The sequence below is a fragment of the Mesoplodon bidens genome, assembly GCF_964165515.1.
Source record: "Mesoplodon bidens genome assembly, chromosome: 10".
Lineage (NCBI taxonomy): Eukaryota > Metazoa > Chordata > Mammalia > Artiodactyla > Ziphiidae > Mesoplodon > Mesoplodon bidens.
The window spans coordinates 55,286,575-55,312,331 of NC_138172.1; the positions used below are offsets into that span (position 1 = coordinate 55,286,575).

General features: G+C 38.6%; 1 protein-coding gene across 12 annotated transcripts in view; it reads right to left on the minus strand.

Annotated features, from left to right (window-relative positions):
* Positions 1-25,757, minus strand: part of RBMS3 (RNA binding motif single stranded interacting protein 3) — a gene marked incomplete at its 3' end in the record, with an annotated part of 726,099 nt that overhangs the window by 553,822 nt on the left and 146,520 nt on the right. For 8 of the 12 annotated variants that reach the window (XM_081246096.1, XM_081246094.1, XM_081246098.1 and 5 more), the window contains one exon: positions 9,013-9,185. In XM_081246096.1, the coding sequence (XP_081102222.1) occupies positions 9,013-9,185 (173 nt within the window). The remainder of the gene's footprint in view (positions 1-9,012; positions 9,186-25,757) is intronic. The other 4 variants (XM_081246095.1, XM_081246092.1, XM_081246091.1 and 1 more) reach the window with 1 other exon arrangement.

Below are 25,757 nucleotides of genomic sequence, written 5' to 3' on the forward strand. Positions count from 1 at the left end.
GGAATTAATAAGTAAATAAACTATGACAGTAGTGAAACAAAAGAGACCAGCAGTTGAAATCTATTTGCCTTGGAAACCATTTCTAGGTTGGGGAAAGGAGTGATCCTAAGATTATTTATTTGCATGACCAGATGGGTGATGTTGTCATTCAGAGAGAAAGAGAACACTGAAGAAGGGACAAGTCTAGGAATAATCCTTTTTGGACAATGACTTTGATAGCTCTTGGGATACAAATTTGGAATTGTACAAGGAATAATGAGATATGGATCTAGGACTAAAAAAAGTATACCTCTATGGGCTGGACATATAAATTTAATAATCATCAGAATAGCTGACATTTAAGTAGAGGAGAGCAGAGAGTTTATGGAGTGAGAAGAGAGGAGGTCTAAACTTTTAAAACACCAAAATATTCAAGAGGCAGATAGTGGAGAAGCTGGAAGACAAAATCCTAGGAGGAGACCCAGGATGGAGGAGTATGCCAGCCAAGGAGAAAGTAATTTCTAGAATAAAGGTGAAGTCAACATGATCAAGTAACAGAGAGATCAAATAAAATAAGTATTAAAAACAGTCAGCTGTATTTAGCAATTAGAAGATCATTGAGCAAATTGAAAACCAAGACGCCATCTGAACTTGCCAGATTCCTGCCCTTGAATTCCAAGTCCCTCAAATTTTCAAGCACTATCAAAATATCTGTCTGGAATTCCACCTCTCCCAGACCTCTAAGCCTTGATTTGGCACCTCCAACATTTTTGTGCTGCCACCAACATAGTAACCTAAGTTAACTGGTGCTTTCAATGGTTTAATCATTGTTTTTTCTCTTCTCTATCTGTAGAATAAATAAGAAGAAAGTATTATCAGCTATCTGCAATTTAAATAAATATATTTTCAAATAAATCTCAAAAATTCAGCAGAATCGTCTTCATCCAAAGTAATTAAGACAATAGTGAATGGATAGTCGATGAATCAGTGGGACAATAATTTCCAGGATGCCCCAAAAATGCTGGAAAATGCTGATTTCTTTTTAAGATTCAGTAGACTTACATTTAGCAGACTATGGGGCAGCAAGAAAAAGTAAATATATATAGAAGATTAATAACACAAGTCAAAAATAGGAAGAATTTATTGCTTAATTATCAATTAAGTGCAAACATTATTAAAAACTGAAATGTTGAAGAAATATTTGACTTATGAAAATTATGTGAAGGATAGTATATTCTTTAAAGCACTTTTAGGTACCTATTCCAGACCTTGATTTTTCATGTGCCTAATTTAAAATTCCCATTTTGTGATCGAAATACAACTCATCTTCCAATTACCTTAATAGAATTTTTATATAAATTTATTTATATTTTATTTATTTATTTTTGGCTGCATTGGGTCTTCATTGCTATGCATGGGCTTTCTCTAGTTGCTGCAAGCAGAGGCTACTCTTTGTTGCAGCACATGTGTTTCTCATCACAATGACTTCTCTCATTGCAGAGCACAGGCTCTAGGCACACGGGCTTCTGTAGTTGTGGCACACGGGCTCAGTAGTTGTGGCTTGTGGGCTCTAGAGTGCAGGCTCAGTAGTTGTGGCGCACAGCCTTAGTTGCTCCACGGCATGTGGGATCTTCCTCGACCAGGGATCAAACCCGTGTCCCCTGCATTGGCAGGCAGATTCTTAACCACTGCGCCACCAGGGAAGTCCCTAGAATTTATTTTTAAGTCTCTTGGTTAACTGAAAGTAAATTGGTAGGTCCTATGAAATTTCTAGATTCTCCAAAAGTCAGGGTAAGGAAGTTAAAACAGAGGATTCACTTATGTTTTGTGGTTAGTGTGGCATTATTTACTCCAATGATTCTCAAGCTTTGCTACATATAGAATTGCCTAAGCAGGCTTTTAAAAATCTTAGTGTCTAAGCTGACCCCATACTAGATAAATCAGAATCCCTGGGGGGTGAGATCCAGGCATCAGTATTTTTTAAACCTCTTCAAGGATTCTCCTGGACAGCCATGGATTTGAGAACTCAGGACTTATGCTACCCTTCTCATTAAATGAATGTTTTAGTGGTTATGAATAAGGGCTTTGAAGCCAGAGCTGGATTTGGAATCCTGGTGGCTGTATAGACTTGGACAACCCCCTTAATATGCTTGAGACTCAGTTTACTCAATTATTACTCAGTAATTTTTGTTCCCACTCTGTAGGGTTGTTTTGAGAATTAAATAAGGTAATATAAAAACTCAGCAGAGCACATGGTATATAATGCACAATAAATGCTAATAATCTATATAAATATAACTGTGTTATTAATGATAATTATTTATGAATTACAAACCAAATACTCTGTGTGGTTTCTAATACATACTTCACAAACATAACTGTACTTAAACCTGAATTATTATATGTAACAAAGTATCACATCTATGCTGACTCACTGAATTCAGGCAACCAATTTGGGCCTTAGAAGCACTCTTTCATTTAAATGAAACAAAGGCAGAGTTCAAAGAGCCCCAAATTCACCTCCTCCTCATATCTGCCACCAAACGGATACAGGACACCTCCAAAGCAGCTGCATCACTTGAGCCTGACTTGCAGGTGAAAGCTACTCATAAATTTCCTCAGGTTTTATTAGAGGGAATTTTAAAATTTTCATTGACATGGGAAGAAAGAACTCAAAAAAAATTCCAGTCACATTTTTTTCTTATTTACTCGGTTCCTCTGGAGTGTGTGATGACTTGTTTTCCTTTAGTTGTATCTGAACAGTTTGACATATTACTGTGACAAGGTTACTTTTTAAATTGATAAAAGGTTTGATTGTGTCAGTGCATTTGTCAAAACTGTCTGACACCATGTATAATGGACTCTGCACTCAGAGCCCAGATGGCACTTGAGTCTCCTTTTACTATTCTGCGTTCAGTCCACACCTAACTAGACATCCAGCAGGGTTGGGTCAAAGTCTGGGAGATGAGCGTGGGTACAAACACTCCTACTTTGTTCCCCTGGCTTTTCACTGTGGGAGCTTCTCCTCTCTCGTTAAATGTTAAAGTGACATTTACAGCTTCCTTTTAAAGGGAGCAATGCTAGGATGCCAGAGCCTGAGCGAGGAAAACATTTACCCAGAAAAATGAAGGCTGGGGCAGCTGACTTCCTGATCTTCAGGTGATGATTGGAAGTATGTGTGCACCTACCCTAGAGTTCCCTGGTTTTTCCTTTATTCTGCTTAAAGCGGCCTTGTCAGCAGCGCATTCACTTTATAAAAGAACAATTCACTCTGTACCTGCATGGTGCTGGCCTTAATTCCAGATTAATCACTTGGAAGTGAGGGCAATCTGGCCGGGGCTTTCTGAAAGCATTATATTAATTAAAGTTTATAAGTTATGAGAATGGTTAGATAAAAGGTAGATTGTAGAAAACATAAACACATTAATGATTTTACTTTCCATTAAAAATTCTGTCCATTATGTTAAATATGTGCCTTTACTTTTCAAGACTAATCTCAGTGTGTTTCAAGGGGATGTTTAGAATCACACAATAGAGGTTATCAATTTCTCTGAGGTAGGAAACAGAGCTTAATATGTGAAAAATCATTACACCACCAAACTTTTATTTGGTCCAAAGAAGTTGCAATGCTCTCTCTCTCTCTCTCTCTCTCTCTTTATTAAGCCAAATTTATCTTCCCTCACTTCCATATCCCCCTTTTGAGATATGCAAAAATGGTGCATAATTCAAGTATTCCACCCAGAGTCTCCAACTGATAACCCATTTTATGAATATAATTGTATAATCAATTGGATATTCAGTTTTCACTATATCAGCCTTGCATGTTTTAAATACTGCAGCCACTAAATATTTAATAGTATATTGATGACCCATTCATGACAGGGTAAGAAAAAAATTAAAAATCAACTAATTTGGGTCCTCTTTTGTGCTACTTTGTTGTTTCTTTTGGAGTTCGTTTGGTTAATTGTCTCTAACGTCCTTGTTTTTTAATAGAAAAACAAATGCATATGAAAAAAGACATCTTTCACCACACGTAATTGTTCCCCCACCACAAATATTAATTCTCACACCCCCTTCTCTGACCATTAGTTATTGTGCTTCCAGCTCGCTCTTCAACTATCCTGCTCTGTTCCTTGATCTCGTAAGGTCTTTTCTACTTGGCAGTCGGAATTATCTTTTTGAAACAAAAATCTGACTCTGTCACCTTCCCGTTTGTTACAATTCAATGATTTCCTTCATTGAAACAAAGCTCCTAACATGACATACAAAGGGATCACCATACCCCCTCCATGTTTCCAGGTCATGTTGCCCCAGGCTCCACCCCCTCTCTCTGCTATAACAACTTGACCCTTGCTCAGCCCCTTGTCTTTGCCATGTTCCCTCCAGCCATTGGTTCTGCACATATGGAGTTCCTTCTGCCTAGAATGCTCTTCCCTTCCTTCCTCATTTAGTTGAACCTATTCCTACTCCTTTTGACCTTAGCTCAGAGATTCCTTTGCCCATTGCCTTAACAAGGTCTCATCCCATGTTACAAGCCCTCTTATTTCCACGCTCCTCTCTTTTTTTTGCATTTGTAGTTGCAATTTTATATCAAATCACATGATCATTTCATTGATTTCCACTTTCCCTATCAAAATATAATCTCTGCTAAAGCAAGACCTTTATCTAAATGTACTCACCACTGAATATTTAGCACACTATCTGGCATGCAACATAGGTGCTCTGTGAAAATTTCTTGATTGAGAACAGAATAAAGTTCCTTGAAATTTTTCAAGGTAAAGACATTACAAGGTATTGTTTGCAGGGCAGAAATAGAGACACAGAGGTAGGGAACAAATGTATGGACACCAAGGGGGGAAAGTGGCAGGGGGAGGTGGTGGTGGTGGGATGAATTGGGAGATTGGGATTGACATATATACACTAATATGTATAAAATGGATAACTAATAAGAACCTGCTGTATAAAAAAATAAATAAAATTAAATTTAAAAAAGACATTACAAGGTCTTTAACACTAGTATTTCCTACAAGACACACAATGCCATGTATTCATCCAAAACATAGGTATAACTAGAGAGATTTTCCATAGAGTAAAATCATTCTTCATGTCTATTCTTTAGTCTTGCCTTCTTTCCTTGACTTTACATGTGATCCAACCATAGGAGTTTTGATGATAAATGTGAATGGAATCTCTTAATAAGAATTTGCTTTCAGATAATACATTGAGAAGTAATGCAATTTCTTTCCTTTAATATCATTTCCTTGCTGTTCATTAGTATTCATATGGATATTGTACTCTAATGCCAGATAATTTGCTATGTCTCTGCCTTTTTAATATATGTCTGTTTTCTATTATTTTATTACTATGGATATTAGCAAATATTGCATTTCTTATAATATAAGGGAATAGTAACTCTGAAAGTTCTTATAATTTCATAGGAATAACCATGGAAAATTTATCCCGATGGCAAGATAATTGAAACCTACAAATATTATCTGTTTTGTAGGTAACATTATTTTAAAGTGTTGGATGAGTCATAGGAATGCAAGATGATTTGAATCTTTAGAAGAATGCTAATTTAAAAGAGCAAAGAGCCCTCTAAGACATCACCACTACAAGAGAGGAAACCAGGATTTTACAAAGGACTTACAATGGTCCCTAACAAAGGCATCCCCAGCTCTCAGGTCATATTCATGCAGCTGAATCAGCTCAGGCAGTGGCCCTGCCAACACTGTAAAAGGGGATTGGTGAAAGGTGACCAGAGTAGGTTTTACTGCTAACTAGTGAGGGCCTCAATGAACTATCAGACTTTTAAAGTAGAAAATATTTAAAAGATTATCATGTATAAACAAATTATTTTATACATGGGGAAAACCAAAATTAAGAGGGGACAAGTCACTTGTCTAGGGCCACATACCCAGGTGATGGCACAGCCAGGAATGAAACCCCAAACTCTCAGCGCATGGCTATTTCCTCTACATTATGCTGCCCGGTCACATTAGTCCTCTCAGTCTCCCGGAAAGCAAATCTCAGCAATAAACCTCAGGTCCAGACCACTTCAATAACTGAAGAACCCACAAACATTTTTACAATAACAATAACATGGGCCAGATCTTATTAGCCAGCAAAAATTAATATGAACAAGTAACCACTACCCTCTGTGCCCTTGGCATTCTTTAAATTTCTCAAATAAACAGAAGAAACACAAACAAAACATTTTTTTCCCTCAAACATAATGTTCTTGTGCCACTAAATCTCTTTCCTGAGTTAAAAATGCCAATGCAGACTTTAGGTAACCCTTTCCATTTATAAATTTCTGGCTATATCTTGGCAGAAATGGACACTGATACAGAAATTCATAGTATAATGCTACATCAGTGGTATGTTCATAAACCAGTTCTCAAAAAACAAAACTACATAGAATTTTAAAAGCCCTCATTTATAGGTCTTGCTGATTCCTGTGATATAAATACTCCCACCATGGCCGATTTCAAGATACTGAGTCTGTAACAAATCACTCAGGAATTCCTGAATATTTAACCACTGGCTCTGGTGCCTCAGTCAGAGGCAGCTGCAGTACACCACTGGTACTACAGTAAAGCTAGAAATAATCAAACCCAGACCACTCTTTTATACGAGGAGACGGAGGCTCAAAGACAGTAAATGATTTGCCACAAGATCACACGGTGGCCAAGCAGGTTATAATACACCACCTCAAATACCTTCACATATTTAATGAGATTTTCTGCGTTAGGAATAGTCAGTGGACTTTATATTAATGTAGAGATATGTGGATGAAAAAGGTCACCTGCTACATCAGTAAACAAAAGAGGTTGCGGACACCAAGCCATCAGCCATTGAAGCCACCCTGTGCATCCTGAGGAGATTCAGGATGAAGAAAAGCAGGATACTGGCCTTAGATAGTTAAGGTACATCTCCAAGGGATGATTTCAATGAGCTCAGACTCTTGAATCTGCCATACACAAGAAAACACTAAATTCATTAACTTGAGATGCCTGGTTTTCCTTAATTAACAGTAATCTTTTGATGTTCCGACTACCTGGTCTTTGTTGCAAAAACTCCTGTATCTCCTGGTTCCTCCTTTACCTCTTCAGAGCTGTCCCTCAGGGCTGTCTGAGAAGCTGCCTCCCAGGCTTAAGCCCTCAGCAAGTCTGCCCAATAAAACATAATTCTCAACCTTTAAGCTGTGCCTTTTTTTAAAAAAAAAGAAGTATTTCTCAAAACACCAGCAGCATCATGACAACACCAGGGAACCTGCCGAAATTTACATTCTCTGGCTCCAGCCCAGACCTAGTGAAATCGCAATCTCAGGGGCCCTGAAATCTGTGTTTCAACAAGCTCAACAAGTGGGAAAGAATCTTCCCTTAAAACCCACCAATATTTTTTATGAGTAAGATTCACACACAAAGATAATAGCTGGCCTTCTTTTTCACATCAGTACCCATTACAGGAGATTATTCATCTGAAGCTTCTAACATAAAGTCCGTCATCTTTCACATTTTCAAAGCCCTTGTTTATCAAAATAGTTTAGAATTTTCTAACACTAGCAAAAAAATTAAAAAACGTTGAGTGATTTACCTTCCAATTCTCAACCTCAACATTTTATAGACCAAAACCTAACATACTTGTATATCTTAGCCCTGGAACCTTTCTTTTTTTTTTTTTTTAACTGCTTTCAAATAAATATTTCTTTTTCAATATTCTGTCTTAAATCTTTCACAAATCAAGGCAGGTGATACGAGCAGGTTGCCCCTACTCTAGTCTACATACTGCCTTGTCAACTGATTATATAGTTATGTATTTGTATTTTGTTTAATCTGCCACTTCCTGTTGTTTTGATATTTGTTCCCAATCTTCAAAACCAGAACAAAAGCAAATAAATACTATCTGCCTTGTTTTCCTCTTCCAATATTTTAGAGGTTGGAAAATTTACAAAGTAAATATCCTCTCAACCTTCTTATAAAAGCATTGCAATACAGCAAAAGAAAAACTGAGTAATAGTTTCCCCCAACTTAAAAATACCCAGCTAATGCACAGTCAAGTGACAAATAGCTGCACTGATATTACTTTGAAAATAATCAGACAGCAATCTAAAAATCCAGGCCTATGGTTCTTAATTTGTTATCCACTATTCATTTAATTTGGAGGGTAAACTTTTAATTGATTTGCACAGAAATAAGAGAGTTAATAACATAAGTGTTGGTAGATAGTAGATGAATGAAAACATTTTGGAAGGGCGTTTAATCACTACCGTATTTCCTGGAAAATATAAAACTAGGTGAGTGCGGTTCTTGGCTTTGGTGGGAATAGCTTCACTGGACTTGGAAATAGATGTTTTCAAGGAAACAAAAGGATTAGGCTTCTAATTTTCCAATTACCTGGTCCTGGCTGAACTTACATTTACCAAGCAAGAACTGACCAGAAGAGCTTTGCAACACAGCAGGTGACCATCCTGAAATCTACCACTTCTGAGTTTTTTGTAATCCCCATCACTAATACTTTTCCAAAAAAAGAGCACAGTTTCTTTCATGAGATTCATCATTGATTCCACCAACCACAGGTGTGAGAACCCACCGGCGACAAGGTGTGGGAACCCACCAACCACAAGGTGTGAGAACCCACCGGCCACAAGGTGTGAGAACCCACCAACCACAAGGTGTGAGAACCCACCGGCCACAAGGTGTGAGAACCCACCAACCACAAGGTGTGAGAACCCACCGGCCACAAGGTGTGAGGACCCAACTCCATGATTGCTCCTCATCTTCTTGGTCAATACATGCACATCAGCCAGCATCCCTATGTCTCTCTGTTCAAGAACCTTCTCTTTCAAAGCAAAAGGCAAACAAACTCCATTCCCAAAATAAGCTGGACTCAGATCTTAAATTTAAGTCCCGTTTCTACAGCAGAGTCTTCCTCACTGGGGACATTGGGTGCAAAACCCAACCCCATATGGACGAGCCCACGTGGGCAAGGATGAGGTTGGAAATGGTGCAGAGGGCGGGGGGCACTTACGGTTGGCACAGCTTGATTAGGTCCTGGTCAGTGGTGCCTGGCGGGAGGCCTCGAATGTACAGGTTGGTTTTACTCAACTGTTCCCCGCTGCTGTTGCTGCTGCTGTGGTTGCTGCTGCTGTTTGTGCTGGGGCTGGGAGGAGCCATGGGGTGGGGAGCTGGTGCATAGGACTGCTGGAAACAGAAAAGGCTGTTACTGGAAAAACAAAGCCAGCAACCTATTCCCAGGCCAGCAGAGCAACTCGAAAGCAATGCAAGCTTCTCAGCCTCTCCAATCCACACATGCACACTCGTGTTCATGTCCCTACTCTGGGGTACTTCTGAGAACATCAGTTGCTCTCCCCCCATCTGGCCCTGCATTTGGATCAGCCTAGCACAGTTCTCTCCTGGGTGCACCGAAGCTCTGGCCCAGCTCACCTGTGACAGCCAAGCATCTCTGCCTTGCCTCTACTCCGTCTTCCCTCCTTTTCTCCAGAGAAACTTCCTCATATTGCTTTCCTCACCATTACTCTCCAGCGTGATCACTCTATAAATAGCGATGCTATGAGTGAACCAACGAGTGAACGACTCCATCTTATCTCGTTCTCCCATTCCCAAATCTGCTCCTTCATGGTGAATGCCCTTTATTTGCAAACTGAGCTACTATTCTCTCCTCTTTGAATCACTCTGATTGAAAGTCTCAGCTGAGGCACTACTGACATACCGGACAGGATAATTCTTTGTCACCGGGGCTGTTCTGTTCATTGTAGGCTGGTGGCAGCATCCTTGGCCTATACCCACCAGATTCTAGTAGCACCCATCCCCCAGTTGTGGGACCAAAAATGTGTCCACACGCTGCCAAGTGTCCCCTAGGGTGGGGAACTCTCTCCCAGTAAAGAACCATTGGTCTAACCTGTCACACTGTGTTATTACAAAATGTAAATGATAAGATGACCCCCAGTGACTTGGAGTATGCAATGTGAGGATCTTTATAATTATACATGCCAGAATTAGGAGATATATTACACTTTATCCTTTATTTCCTTTTCATACAGGCATATCTTCAAAAGTTCTAAAATTACACTGACTGTCTGGGTTTGAGTCCGTGATGTGTTTATTATTGGCTGTGTGATCTTTGGGGTGCCTGAACCTCTCTGAGATGCAGCATTCTCATTAATATGAGGAGGATAAAATTAGTACTCCCCTACATCATAGGGTCTTTACAAAAACTCAATGAGTTAATGCAAACAAAGTTGTTCCTGGGCATAGTAAGTGCACAATAAGCGTTAGCAATAACAAAAACACAAGAAATAATGATGATCATGGGAATTCCCTGGCGGTCCAGTGGTTAAGGCTCTCTGCACTTCCACTGCAGGGGGGGTGGGTTCAATCCCTGGTTGGGGATCTAGGATCCTGCATACCATGTGGCACGGCCAAGAACTAATAATAATAATGATAATATTTGTGATTCATATGTGTCTTGCAAGTGATATTAGCATTTAAATCTATCCCAGGTTTTCTCAACTATAATCTAGAATGTTACATAAATACACAATGAATGCATCAAGCATGATTCCAGTGGGGACACTTTGGCTGAGTTCTAACCTGAAGATTCATTAGCTGTTTTATCAGGGGTAGGAGGTGAGTACTTATCCAATAGCAAGTGGAAGCTTCATAAACACTCAAGCTACATCCCACACAATAAAAACTGACTGATCACAGCAGTTAGCTCATAAAGACAGGAGGCTGTGTCCAGTTTTGTTTCTTGCTATAATAATCCATTTTATACCAACCAGGATTTCAGATTTGCCCCAGTCCATATTCCCAACTGGCTATAATACAACGCCTCTTGGATGCAATATGTGAAAATGTAACTCATTCCCTCTGGTCTCTTCTCGCCCACTCCCCACACAGCCACCCACCCCTCACAAAGACCCACTGCTTTCCGTCTTTCTGTCATTCTTGCAGCCTCCATGCTAGAAACCTTGGTGTTAGCTGCATTCAACCACTTAATCAGTATTACTTAATCTATGACCAACATTTTTAACATACAATTTGAAATGAATTACACGGGAGAATACCTTCCGTTCTCAATACTTGAATAAAACAACGGGTATTCATTGCCTTTTGGAATGTCATATCTGCATAAAGCTGAATAAAGTTTCTTGGCTGAGATTAAAAAAATATTCTTTCTTGACCTACGAATTCTGCTTCTCTCCTCCGACACCCCAGAACACTTAAGCTCTACCTCTTTACAAGTCCTGCACTTAGTAGGTGTTCAATACGGCCTTGCGGAAGCAGTGTCCTGGTCTGTGTATCTCACAACAGAACAGATGGGATTTATCTTTGACTTCCCTCCTGTGCGTTATTCTTTTAAGTTTCCCAGGGCTTTTTTCAAGCTGTTTCTTACCACTTTCACCTCCCCTCTCTCCAAATTCTTTGAATTCCAGTCTGTACTCAGGCTTCTTTTAAAATGAGGCTTTGTTTAAAGCAGTTTTTCCCACTGCATAGCCTTTAAAACCACCAGGGAACCAGAAAAATGCGTCTAGCTTTATGTGTCACAGATCAGATGGACCAGTTCAGACCGAGTGAGCCCTTGACCGATCAAATAAGAAAACACCAACTACAGGATGATCAATCTGTGTTGACTTAATTCTTTTTTTGCCCCAGGGGTCTCTGCAAGCATTTCCATAACCGGACACCATTTAGTAAATTGCATGGTGCCTAAAACAATAAATGTGCCCTCCAAAGGGCCCAGTGGGAAAAATTAAAACAAAACGGTCAAAGCGAATCGAAGCTAGGATGAGTATAGGGAACTTGTATGCATGGAAAGGAGGTATATAATTTAAAAATAGTAGTGGAATCACCAGATTCTTGTAGAGAAGGATGTATTTCAAAAGCCCTTTGAAAAATACATACAGTGAAAAGTGGTTTTCTATGCCCTATTCTTGTTTGTGAGTTCTAGAAATTCTACTGAAAGGTGTAGACTTTCTCAGTCTTATTGAACCAATCACTTCACAGGTTTTAAGAGTCAGTGCCAACACTCTTGCTAATCCTTAATATTTTCATTTATCTGTTGATGATACGCTGAACAATTCAGGTAGCAGTCTACATTGTAAATCATTCTTTTGTTTTAAGAATTATAAATTGCTTCCTTTCTACTCATTTTCAAAATACACATTCTGTAATCAACAAAACGTTGGCAGAAGGTTCCTAGAATGTCTGACAAATGCATAGGCTTGAATTAATACGTGAAAAGCAAAAGCAGTTTTGCATACTCTGGCTGCCAAAGACAAATGACCGAACTATGGCATCTCTTAAAAAAAAAAAAAGAAAAAAAGGAGTGACGATAACCTTTAGGGGTCAATGGGTCACAGCAGCCACTTTCCTGATTAAAAGTGGCTGTGATTTCTCAATTCTTTGTTTTTAGATGGATTTGTGATTTTATCATTGATTAACGTTTAAATCATTTTGAGGTACTAAGAAAGACATTTTAAAATGTTAGTTAAAACTATTATTCCCCTCACATAGCATTGGCTTTGCTATATTGATCAAAGTCACACTTTATAAATCCTATTTAGGAAAGGTGAGGACTTAAAAGAGTCTGGGGATACAGAACGTTGTAATGCTGAATTGTACCAGCGCAGGGCATTGCCATGAATTTGCAGCGTCAGCTTGTTAAAACCAGTAGGAACAGCAGACTTTCAGAAGAGGGTCTTCAGATGGTACTGGATTGAGGAGGGGGATAGAGGGCTTGTCTTGAAGCTGCATATGCTTGGCAAGTATGCAGATTTTTCTTAGATGTTTATTCATGGTGGCAATTCTTGGAGGGTTTGTTAGGGATTCTTACATGGGGGCTAAAGCCCTCTTAGCCACATGTCGGGGCTGCTAAAATCAGCCAATCCATACCAGCGTCCTCTTTAGGAAATTAAATAAAATGACTTAGCATCCATTTTGGAAGATGCTATATTTAAAATAACTATTCAAATAATTAGAGGTAACATTTGCCATCTGCTTGCTAAGCATGTTATATGTTATCTTCACAAGAGCCCGATGAGGCAAATCATTTTCTTCTGGGTTTACAAATGAGAAAACTGAGGCACAGAAAGGGCAAATGACCTTCTCAAGGTCACACAGCTGGAGCTCCAGTTTGAACCTAGGGAATCTGACCCCAGAAGCCACACAGCCCCACACAACACTACATACATAACCTCTCCTCTTCATGATATGGGCACCAATAAACACAAAAGGCTTCCTTGCAATGAACTCTGCAGGATGACACCCTGCCTGGAGCTCTGGCCCATCCAAGTATAAAGGGGTAGGAAAAGAATGAAGATGATTAACAGCATACAGTCACAAGGAAGGTTAACAAGCCCTTTCCCTCTATCAGAATTTAAATGACGTCCATCTTAAATTTAATTTCAAAGGGGAAGTCACCATCAGAAGAGAGTGTGTTATGAGTTTTTCAAATAATGTCAAACAAGGGGGTTCATTTGTCAAGATTCATGGTTTGTTATTTAATAACAGAAAAATGAAGTGGCTTGTAGATCATCCTAAGCAGCTGATTCATTTAGTGTGCTTTGTTAATATGCCTCATTTTTCAAGTTTGAAAAGTGAATCAACCAGGTCCTCCTACATTCTTGGAAAATGTGTGGTTTGGAGGGCGGCCCATTTGTGTTTTTAACCCTTAGGTAATTTGGAGATAAACTGGAGAGGGATGTGAGTTGTGTTTTTGTTTGTTTGTTTGTTTTCCTGTTTATTTTTTTAAACAGAAAGCATTTGGTACATCAAATAAATGTTCACACATCAATAAAATAAATCATTAAAAATCGTCTTTTATACAATGCCAGGCTACCTTGGATGAACACCTGTCTGAAGGCCGTGTTGTTATGCACAGACATTAACCAGGTCCTTTTAAACCAGCGTCCCCCCTCCTTGGCCCTACTGACATTTTGGACAGGATAGTTCTTTGTTGTGGAGGGCTGTCTTGTGCAGGATATTTAAAAGTACCCCTGTCTTCTACCACTAGATGCCAGTTGTGCTACGCTCCCCTCAAGCTGTGACAACCCAAAATGTCCCAGATATTGTCAAATGTGCCCTGGGGTTATGACATCGTCTCTGGTTGGGAGGCACTGCTTTATAGAGATCCATCCCCTCGCCTTGAAAGGCCAATACAGTCCCCGTTGTGGAATAATGACAATAACTCAACGGCCTAAAACTATTCATTGAAACACCCCTCACCTAACCAAAGTTCAACTTCTTTCCCCAGTACCTTCACCCTTTGTAACTAACCCTCTGCCACATTTCCTTTGCAGCAGACTAGGTCTGAAACATACTTCTCCCTGTGATTGAAAACATAACTCTTTTACAAAGAGAATTTTAAATATTTTCTGCATGCAATTCCTCGTCTGGGGATCACAAGGCCTTGATGCCAAACTGCAGTCAATCCTCTTCCCAGCGTCTGGTTGCTGGCAGGATCCTGAAGCAGTTGGTCTGGTGGTTTTGGGTAGCCTTGGACTCCATCATGCAGCAGTCTGCTCTGCTGATGGTCTCCCCAATTTGTTTTTATTCATCTCCAGTGCAAGAGAATTGGTACTCTTTTATCCACTCAAGGGTAAAGCCCTGGATAAAGTCTCCCGTGAGACTGACATGGCAACTCTTTTACTCTCCAAAAATGAATACAGACCACATTCCTGTCTTGAATCATACATTATTTAGCCTGCACGTACGCATGCAATCTTTTGCTCGGTGGATGCTGCTGTGGATGTGACAGGAATCATGGCAATCACTGTAGTGTCTGTAATAGTCTCCAATGAGGGTGAAGAAGAATATTGTCCATGGAAGCAATAAGAATGTGGCTAAATTAATATCTAAGGCAAGCCATGCGACTGTAGCCAGCGTTTCATGAACCACATACAGGATGGCTTTGCAATTTTATGCTAGGCAATTGCCTCTCCATTCCGGAGACTACGACTGTAGAAAACAATCGCTTCAGTTATACCTTTTATAACAGAGTTTGGCGAAAACCTGCCCCACTTCACTTTGCCTATCCAGAGCTCAGATACAGAAATGAGTTCTAAAGGACAAAATTCCCCACAAAAGGCATTCATTTGCACATTCTGGCCACTGGCCTACGTAATAGCTGCTGTCAACAGTGGTAACAGGATGCTTAAGAGCTCCAGATTGCCCGCCGAGAATCCACGCCACCACTAACCAGTCATGAGTAAAAGACGGATGATGATGATCTTACCTCAGAGGTCAGTTGTGAGACCTTACTTTATAAATTGCACATAAAATATTTAACACAGTGCCTGGCACAGAGTCAATACTAAATAAATTATTTTTTGTTCTTAACATTTGCATCATCATCATGAGGCAGATCCTTAAAATGAACACGGATTTCTCAGTCTCAGTTGGAGTAATTTACCTTTAAGCGGGAGCTACAAGAGTCCATCTTTTTTTTTTTTTTAGGTATGGCAGCCACTATTCTTGAGATGAAACTATGTCTTTAGAACTGGGGTTTGCCGTTTTTATCAAGAAACAAAAAGCACTAAGCACTGATGAAACAATCATTGTGGATGGAATGGATGATTAATTTCAAGGTATTTACACATCACTACTACTACCGAGGTTTGATTAAAAACCTGTTAGGATGAGATTCACTTTTGCACTAAATATTAGTATTTGAAAACCCCAGTAGTTGCATCATCACACACTGCTCTGTGCTATTTACAAATAGGCTTAATCTGAAGTCACTGAACTCCATTCAGAGGTTTCAATATTAAATGACATTTTAAAATTCACGGTACTTGGAAACACAAGTAAAATAATTATTGTTCATTTCAAGCAGCTATAACCCAGTTTCATTAATAAATTTACAAGCTTGAGAAGAGTGACTACTATAAATGATGGAATGACTTTTTATAAAGATTGCTCAATTCTCCAAATGTCAATGACATCTGATCTCTGCCCCAACCCTTCTTTTAACGTGGCCAACTCTTGATCTTTTTAAGGAAAAATAAACAAAATTCAGACAGACTGAAATTTGAGGTGCTTAGTTTAAAAAGTCAAGTCTACACTTTGCAAATAACCGAAACAGCTCATGATTCCTATATTGATAATGATTGGTTCCTCCTGCAAAAATTGAGCCATGACTGGTTCCCCAGGTGGAGATTACAAAGTCCACTACAGTATAACAATAATTTTTAGAATTCCCCAGAAATCCTGAGAGCAACTAATCCCTGTATGGTACCTCTGTTCTGTCTGGGGAATACTTCAGAGATAAACTCTAATGTCTGCTTTCATGATGGGCTAGAATCACTGGGAGAAGAGTGAAAATCCAAAACAGGTCCCCATCAGCTATCGATGGAGACCTCCAGGAGAGCCAATGGTCAGCACCTTGATTCAGAATGCCATCAGAGATGAAGAGTAAGGGAGGGACTTGGGGAGAGTCAAACAATTACAGTTGAGTCACATTCTTGTACCTTATATGTTTACTTAAATTTTTAGTTTAGTTCTCCCCCCATAATCTCTAATTTTGAAGGTTTTCCTCATTTTTTTTACAATATTCTATGTTTTACAGTTTAATACACTGTTTCCCTAAAATCACAATTAGCAATATTGCCAACAATTAACTCTCTAGCTTTCTAATATATGCCTAAATAGAATAGAGACCAATAGACGTAGCTTAAAGAACACCCACCGTAAGTTATGTCAACCTGGTACTTTATTGCAACCCAGTAAACACTTTCAAAGTTTTCAGTCATGAAAACAGATAGAATGAGGCAGCTAATCAGTGATAAAAAGAAAGCAGTTTGTTTCAAACTTTGGTTTTGTGTAACAAAAATTGCTATCGATAACAGAAGGCCAATCAGAACATCAAATAATGTAAGGCTTTTTTGACACACCAAATCATTTTGTCCAATTAAATAAGAATTTAGTTTTTCTGAAAGTAGATCTATGATGACTTGGGAGCAATGTAATAACAGCATAAATACCACATAAAATAACATCTACTTTCCTTGTCCAAGCTCCCATCCCACCTTTATAATGTCCCTCCAGACCACACCTTCATAGTCACCTGTGCATGCATCTTTTTCCCTCCACTTGGAATAACTGGGCTGCATGCCTATGTCTTCCTCCAGGGTGACTCTAAAAATGTACCTTACAACACCTTTGGGATACTTTTGAGAACAAAAGAGTAGATATTAATAATTAAACCAGGACACAAGGTATAAATTGAAACCGTCCAAAGCAAATTGGAATATATAGTCACCTTATAATTACTTTCTCTATATGTCCATCTCACATATTCCTCCAGTATAACCTAAAATTCTATCCCATGTCATGGACTTTTTTGTTTATTACTTTAGACCTATTTCACTTCTATCTCTTTTTCAGTTTCTACATTCTTAAAATCTACAAAAGGTCACAAAATAATGAAAAAGAACAACACAGGCTAATGTTCGTTGAGCATATATTTTATGCCAGGCACAGTTCAAAGAGCTTTATACTCACTGCTTTATTTCATGATATCAGAACTTTTAGAGGTAGATCCTATTGTTAATGCCCACCTTGGAGCTGGGAATACTGAGGCTTGGGCAGGTTACAGGGTTTTCCAAGGCTGTTTAGCTACCCTGCAGCACATCCAGGACCTGAAGCTGGGCGGTCTTCATTCCAGTTAATCCCAGATTTAACCTTAGATATGTGCAGTCCAAGACAGTAGCCACTAGTCACATGTAGCTATTTAAATGTAAAGATAATTAATTCAAATAAAGTGAAAGAAAGAATTCAATCCCTCAGTCACAGTAGTCACATTTCCAATGTTCAAGACCACTGGCTACTAAGTGCTATGTCGAACAGGCGGGCACAGAACATGGTGATGGCAGGAAGTTCTACTGCACGTGCTGATGGAGATCATTCTGGCAATTCCAAGGCCCTGCCTCCCACAATACCCTACACATATATAGCACCTCAACGCACTGAGCAGAAAAATTGTCACAATGTCTATGCTGCTCCTCATACATTTTTAAGTGCAGTTGATCTCCTTTCAGTAGAGACCACATTTCAGTTTTTTCTCCCTCCTGAGTGGGTCCAGATTTTGGTATCTAAAATCTCTCTCTCAACTGATACCTCCCCTGACCTAAAGTAGTCATCATTAAAAGAGATCTACAGGAGGTCAAATATAATCTGTGGGAAGGACAAGATGTATTTTATCTGCTTTTAATTAATAATCAAAGTTTCATCTGTACTGCAAAATTGCTAAATACCAAGAAAAGAAAGCAACTGAGGTAAACTGCTGGTACAGAATAAATGTCTCTGTTTTTGGCAGACAAGCTTCATGTCTGAGAAGGAAGCTTTGCATTTTCAATATGACATCATCTACTTCACCTGCACATCCCCCAAAAAGAACACCCCGACCCCATGTTGTCTGCTATTCTACCAACCTTATTTCTCTCTAAACTAGACCAAGGCGAAAAACAAGAATGCTTTCATATAGTGAACTACTGGGGCAATTCAGCAAATTCATAAACAATAACCCATATTCCATGACATAAAATAATTGTGTTACTTTATTAGCCAATTCATTCATATTTTATTGCTGCAGCAAAGTTAAATGGGAACAGAACCAACACTTTGAAAGTCCTAAATCTAAGAAATTTAGACTATAAAACACAACAATTTCCTCAAGAAGACAAAGAGCACAGATCAATTAACTGTGATAGCAATTAATACCAACAAAGTAATTGCTTCATTATAAAAACTGGAAGGAACACTTGTGGATAATTTTCTATGAATATATTTTCAACATTTATGGTATTTTGGGCCGAGATGGTAACTATAAGAATAAATTAATGCTCAAGTTCAAGAAAAAAAATGATCTGAAAATAAAATGAATATTACACATTTATATGGTTATCAAATTTATGATAATTTTGAAATCAGAAACATATAGATATTTACATATTCAAACTTCTATTTCTCATGATCATAAACCTCTATAAGCGCTCCTTTTCCCAGTATATTTTCAGTCAATCCACTTTGTGCTTTAGAGAGTTTCCGAAACCAAATCCAATTTTTGATGCATGTTCTTTTTTGTATGATTATTGGAGATTTTTTTTGCACAGGGATATTCTCCATAATGAACAGAATGAACTATCCCCAATGATAAGACAGTCCTGCTTTTCCTTCTCCAAATTACTCTTGGCCTTTTAAAATAAGTGATTAAGGCTTCAGAGACTGGCAAAAAAAGGGTATTTGCCCTTAATTGGGAGACTCTCCAAAGACTCAAGATGAAGAAGGAAGTGTTATTGTCACTGTACAGCCACTAAGACCCTAGTTCCTGAAGCCACACCACCCAGGTTTCAATCCTGCTGTACCACTCATTGTCTGTATGACCTTGGGCAAATTACCTAACTGCTTTTGCCTCAGTCTCCTCATCTGAAAATGGGATAATAACTACCTTAGAAGACTATAAACATTTCAAATGAGTAATTATGTGGAAAGTACTGAGAATAAAACCTGGAACACAGTAAGCCTTCTTCAGGGGCTAGCTACTATTGTTACATCAATCTTAAAGCATTTTTACAATATTCATTGTTATTATAAACAATCATGATCTGTTGAGTAAGATGTGTACTGGTTGGTCTCTTGAATGGTTTAGTGAACTTGGGTTTGCCTGGTTTGAAATCTTCCAATGCAAAGTAAACAATCCATTGATGCTTGCCCAACTGAAATTCTCTCCATTAGAAACCAAGAAATGTCATTCTTCAATGAGAAATTAGGTTCAGTTAGTACTATTTCAGCTACTGATACTAATTGCCTTCAGATAAACTGATGACAAGACCCTCAAAAGAATTTTTAAGATAAACATAAACTTTCACAAGGGAAGTCATTTTCAGAATATACAAATTTTGAGAAAATATCTACAAATTGTGAAAGTGCTCATTAAAATAAGATCTATCTTATCTCCTGTGGAAAAACGCTTATGGGTTAAATAACACACTAACTACTAAATGTCTACCCTCTTACAAGTAATTTTATATACACAAAATAAACTGTACCAATTTCATAGCTTCCAACTCTAAATATAATTAGGTTTTTTAAAATTGTTGCCCTACAAGAAGACTTTGTGGGTAAACAATTGCTTAAACTGCTTATTTCTGTTTAATTATCTCCTTCATTTCTAACAAGTATGATATGTGCCTTAGGGTAACTCTAGCAAATAGTTTATTGTACACAAATGGGATAGTCATACATATTTACGTTCCGAAGTACTTACTACACATCCCCAGTATTCCAGAGAATGATTTTATTTTGTTTAGTTTTGCTTTGGTTTGGAGAATCCTATGTGTTACTTGGCAAACAGAGATACGAGCCTTTTCTAAAGGATAATCACTAAAAGAGTTTTTGAAGAGTGACCATTGCTTTGCTTCTCCAAAAGACGCCACAGTTCTTGCTCTATTCCATAGAAGGCAAGTTGGCCAGAGTGAGGATCAAAACAGAAAACTAACTCAGAATTAGTACTCTGCTGGTATTCCAGGTCTCTAAGGAAAAAAACAAAAACAAAAACCGAAAAAGCCCTGATGTATAGGTTTGCTGATTTTTGTCATATACGCAATTTTATTTGGCTGATTTTAACCTACTAACAGTTCAACAACTGGCTGACACAATTTCTGAAAACTTAGCCATCAGCTTTCACAAATGGTACCAGCCAATGCCAGGGCCCCACTGCATCACAAACAGATGTGACCACAGATGAAACGCCCAACATCCTAGAAGACATAAACAAAGGAAAGGGTTTATATGCATATAACGAAGGAGCTAGAGTATCCTGGGAAGACAGAGTAACGATTTCTTGGTGGTTTTGTCTCAGCTTCTAGGACTAGAGGGCACCCTGAGAGGGTGTGAGGGCAGGATGTGCAGACAGATTTAGTGAATCTCCATGATCTAATGATGTAACAGTACAGGAAACATAAGAATCCCTTGAAGAATGATGGACTGAAAGAAAACCTGCCTCTCATTAGCCAACAGAGAACTCCTTGAAAAGAAAATATTTTTATGTCATCACCCCTTGATGTACAAACACTCGAGACCCACTTAAACTCTTTAAGGGCAGACCGTTAACTCCATGAATCTGATCACATCTTAAGCAGAATCAAAACAGAGACAGTCAAATGTAAGAAGCTAAACTATGACAACATCTATCACCAAAGCAAAAAGTATAGTACTAACTATAGTACGAACTATTGCAGTAGTGATAAAAGCTGCCTCCTTGAAATCATAATATCTGTAATTTTATAAGGATTCTGTAATTCAGTAAATGGGTCTAATGAACAGTGTGTGGAGTTAAACATTTTAATAAGCCAGCTTTACATATTAAGTTATGTATGTAACATAAAACACAAATGTATCTCAGTACCCCTTCTGCTTATAACCAGCTTCATACAGAACCCAACACTATGGCAGATAATGGGTAAGCAACTTGTTCAAGTTTAGAAGACATGGACAGGAAAGCAGCCTAGAATTACACTTCCTTATAGTTTTGCAAATAAACTATTTCTTTCCTATACGTAGAATTCCTGAAGTTGCTAGCTTTAAAATTTCTGTCCAGAATTTTGACTTGAAGAAAGGGTCTATTTAGAGAAAGTTTGTATTATACCAAAGAAAGACCAAAGAGTTCTAATTCTCAGATAACCAGTACAAATTTAATCTGCGCTACATATGTAAAACAGAATATATGAGAATTCATTGTGTAAGTGCAACAATAATATATAAAAGTAAATATTATTATGAGAAGATATTTTAAAAGATAAAATATAACCAGTGACAATTACTCTTTAAGTGTTAAAGAGACAAAAATAGAGAAACAGTTCAGGCAGGTAAAGTTAGCACAGAGTTCTGAGCACATATAATTGCAGGATAGAAAGTAAATAAAAGATAGGAAAATTGATATACACCAAAATGTGGTCAATATTTACATCTATTAAAGGATAAGAGAAACAGTACCAATGGATAATTCTTATGAGAACATCTATTTCTTTTATTGTAAGTTACACTTCTCATAATAAATTTTAAAAAAACATATTTTACTACTCAGGTTATTGTTTTAAGTATGGGAATGAATTGAACTGTGAAATGGTTAACTTTTATAACCAGAGTTCTCAAAGACAATAAATGCCATTAATTTGATTGTTTTTCTAGTGGTTTACAGAAATCAGAGAAAATTACTTTCATAAAAATAGAGATAAAATAAAATGAGAGAAGGTACTTAACCACATGGAATTTTCTCTACCACTGTGGTGACTTTTACTCAAATGAGTTATGGCCATATTTAAGACATTTCTTGGCAAAGGAATATATATATATATATATATTTTTTTTTTGCGGTACGCGGGCCTCTCACCGTTGTGGCCTCTCCCGTTGCGGAGCACAGGCTCCGGATGCGCAGGATCAGTGGCCATGGCTCACGGGCCCAGCCGCTCCGCGGCATGTGGGATCCTCCTGGACCAGGGCACGAACCCGCGTCCCCTGCATCGGCAGGCAGACTCCCAACCACTGCGCCACCAGGGAAGCCCAAAGGAATATTTTTTAACCAGTAGAATCCAGCATCCTCTGGTGTTGGTTTCTGATTTCAACAGAGGAAAGTAAAGATGCCCAAAGTGCAGACTACACCACAGTGGCAGAACTCCTTCTTAATGCCTGAAGTCCTTCAGTTTAGGCAAACAGAAGAATAAGACCCTAATACACCCACCACTAGCCGAGAAGCACTGTTTGGGGTACAGTCTGCTTTCTGTGTCCAAGGCTGCCGAACTCTCAGACACGGAGGCAGACTGTACCACCCCATTTCCATTTCATACAAAGGATTTGAGCATCTGTGGATTCTAGTATCTGAGGGAGGCCCTGGAACCAATCCTGGCAGGTAACAAGGGACGACTGTACTACAATATTCTACATTGTTGACTTTATTCACCTCAAAGCTGGCTGTGCTATGTGCAAAGACAGGTTTCCTTTTATTTACTTAGATTCCACTAGTCATTAATTTCAATCAGTACTAAGGTGTCTGGCAAGGCCAGTTAGTGTCATATGTTAGCAGTTTGAGAATGACAGACAGACACACCTCTAATCTTGGCCACTAGTTCCTGTTGTGGACACACTCTACCATCTTGTGTGAGCACAGAGATAATGACAAAAAGATGCATGCTTTGCATTTGCTTCCTCATGATGAGAAGACTGAAAATGGAGTGACCCGATGTGTTCCATCTACTTTGAGCTACTTATCATACCCTGGCTGGTCAAGTAAAGATAAGACTTGTTTATGCATGGAAGAAAATGAAAATTAGGTCTGTAGCTGATACATTACTTCTAGTGACCAAGCAATATCCTCATGTCTATCTCTACCGAATCTTGCAGATTCTTTTTCATAAAAGACACAGAGGGATTGGGAAAATTCAGAAAAATGATCACTGACATTCCAAATTTGTTCATTATATAAACTGCAATTTCAGTGGGTGGTCTTCCTGTGGGCTAGAATACATCTTATATATTCTGTTACAAAATGACTCCATTATTATTTAGCATTTAATATTTAATTATATAACATTTGTTTTAACGGAGTAATGATAGGTGGTAGATAATCTCTCTCCATTCAAGATCATTTGTGTACTTCTGACAATACTTTACTAAATAAACTAGTTATAATTCCTGAAATGCTCTACATGGAATAATGTTACAGGTCGAGATCTTCTTAACTTTGGTTTATATTCTGCAGTTTTGATTTGAACCACTTATCTATGATTTGAACCAGTATTAAAGTTCTGGTTAAATATATTTCTCAAATACTATGTTATGCAGAGAGTGGAACTGTTTTTAAACTGCATTGGGATATAGAGTTTTAGGGAATAGTAATGTGTTCCACTAATATATAAACCACTAAGACATTCTGTAATTATAAGAATTAGAGGATGAGGATATTATAGAGTAGAGCTAGATGACAGAACGTAAAAAGGGTGAACACACAAAAGCTGAAAGCAACGGATGCTGCTAGTCCCTTCCTGCTGCTATAACAAATTACCATAGGCTGGGTGGCTTATAAACAACAGAATTTTATATTTCTCACAGTTTTGAAGGCTGGAGGTTCAAGATCTGAGGCCAGCATGGTTGGGTGAGGACCCTCTCCCAGGTCCCAGATTATCCCGTATCCTCACAGGGCAAAGGGGCAAAGGGTGTTCTGTGGGGTCTTTATAAGAGCACTAATCCCATTCACCAGGGCTCCACCCTCATGATCTAAGCATCTCCCTAATGCTCCCCCATCTTAATACTGTCACACTGGGCATTAGGATTTTAACATATGAATTTGGTGGGGGAAGGGGACACAAACATTCAGATCACAGCAGGTGTTTAATTCCAAAATGGTCTGCGTGGTTGGGCCAGACATTAAGATTATGTACTTCATTATGAAATTAAGATCAACCCCCCAATGCAGGGAGAGATCCAGGTTTTGTAGTACCTAAAACTACAAACTGGGGGCAGGAGGATTCATTAAAAAAAGAATAAAATTTATAAAATTGGTTACAAAAATGAATATTCATTTAGAATGAAGAAGTGTTGCAACAAATCACCAATTTTAAAAAGCTGATAAATTTTTAAAAAAACATAAGCATTGGGCTTCCCTGGTGGTGCAGTGGTTGGGAGTCTGCCTGCTGATGCAGGGGATACGGGTTCATGCCCCGGTCCGGGAGGATCCCACATGCCGTGGAGCGGCTGGGCCCATGAGCCATGGCCGCTGAGCCTGTGCGTCCGGAGCCTGTGCTCCACAATGGGAGAGGCCACAACGGTGCGAGGCCCGCGTATCACACACACACACAAAAAGCATTGAAAGTGTTGAAATAACAATGTTAACTCCCTGACACACTTCAAAAATAATTCTTTTTCTTGTCTGCATACTCTTTCTCTCATCATATGACAGTAATTTCATAATATTTTCTGTAGAGAGAATGAAAAAGTAATTCTGTCTGTCCTCTAGTGGCTGATAGAGAGGCTTTTTTTAGGAATAGATTTTATTTTTATTTTATTTTATTTTATGTTTTATTTTTTATTGGAGTATAGTTGATGTACAATGTTGTATTAGTTTCACGTGTACAGCCAAGTGAATGAGTTATACATATTTTTAGTCGATAGTTTAGAATATTTTTTTTCTTCAGCCTCACAACTCATTAATGGTAATGGCTTATAAATGGTTGGGATGACAAATTTGGGGACAAAAAATTGGGAAGAATTTTGCATAGACTTATCTTTTGGCTTCAGATCTTTTTCTCCTCCTTCCCATATACTTGCAGTGTTAAGGGCCAGAGGCAACACACCTAACACACTAGGATCTCGTGGCCGTGTATGACTGCCACAATGCCCAGAAGATCACACGGTGGGCAGTTTGAGATTCTTGGAAACCATTCTTACCACAGGACGGCTAGTGTTAACACAAACATGCATGTATCCAGACTAAGTTCATCTCTACCAGCCTCCCCTCAGCGGAATTCCAAAATACCACCACCACTTGGGAAAAGTGAGGATGGGGCAGCTGACATGGAAAAGGACAGGGTCTTAACCAGCTGTTATCAAAATATCTTTTGCAAATTTTCCAAGCCCATATGACCATGTGAACACACTTCTAGGCAATGGAAGAATGTGGCTTTTGTGGGGCTAAAGTTTATGTGTCCAACTTGGATGGTCATTGGACTTTTTAAGAAGAAGAATACAGAATGAAGATAT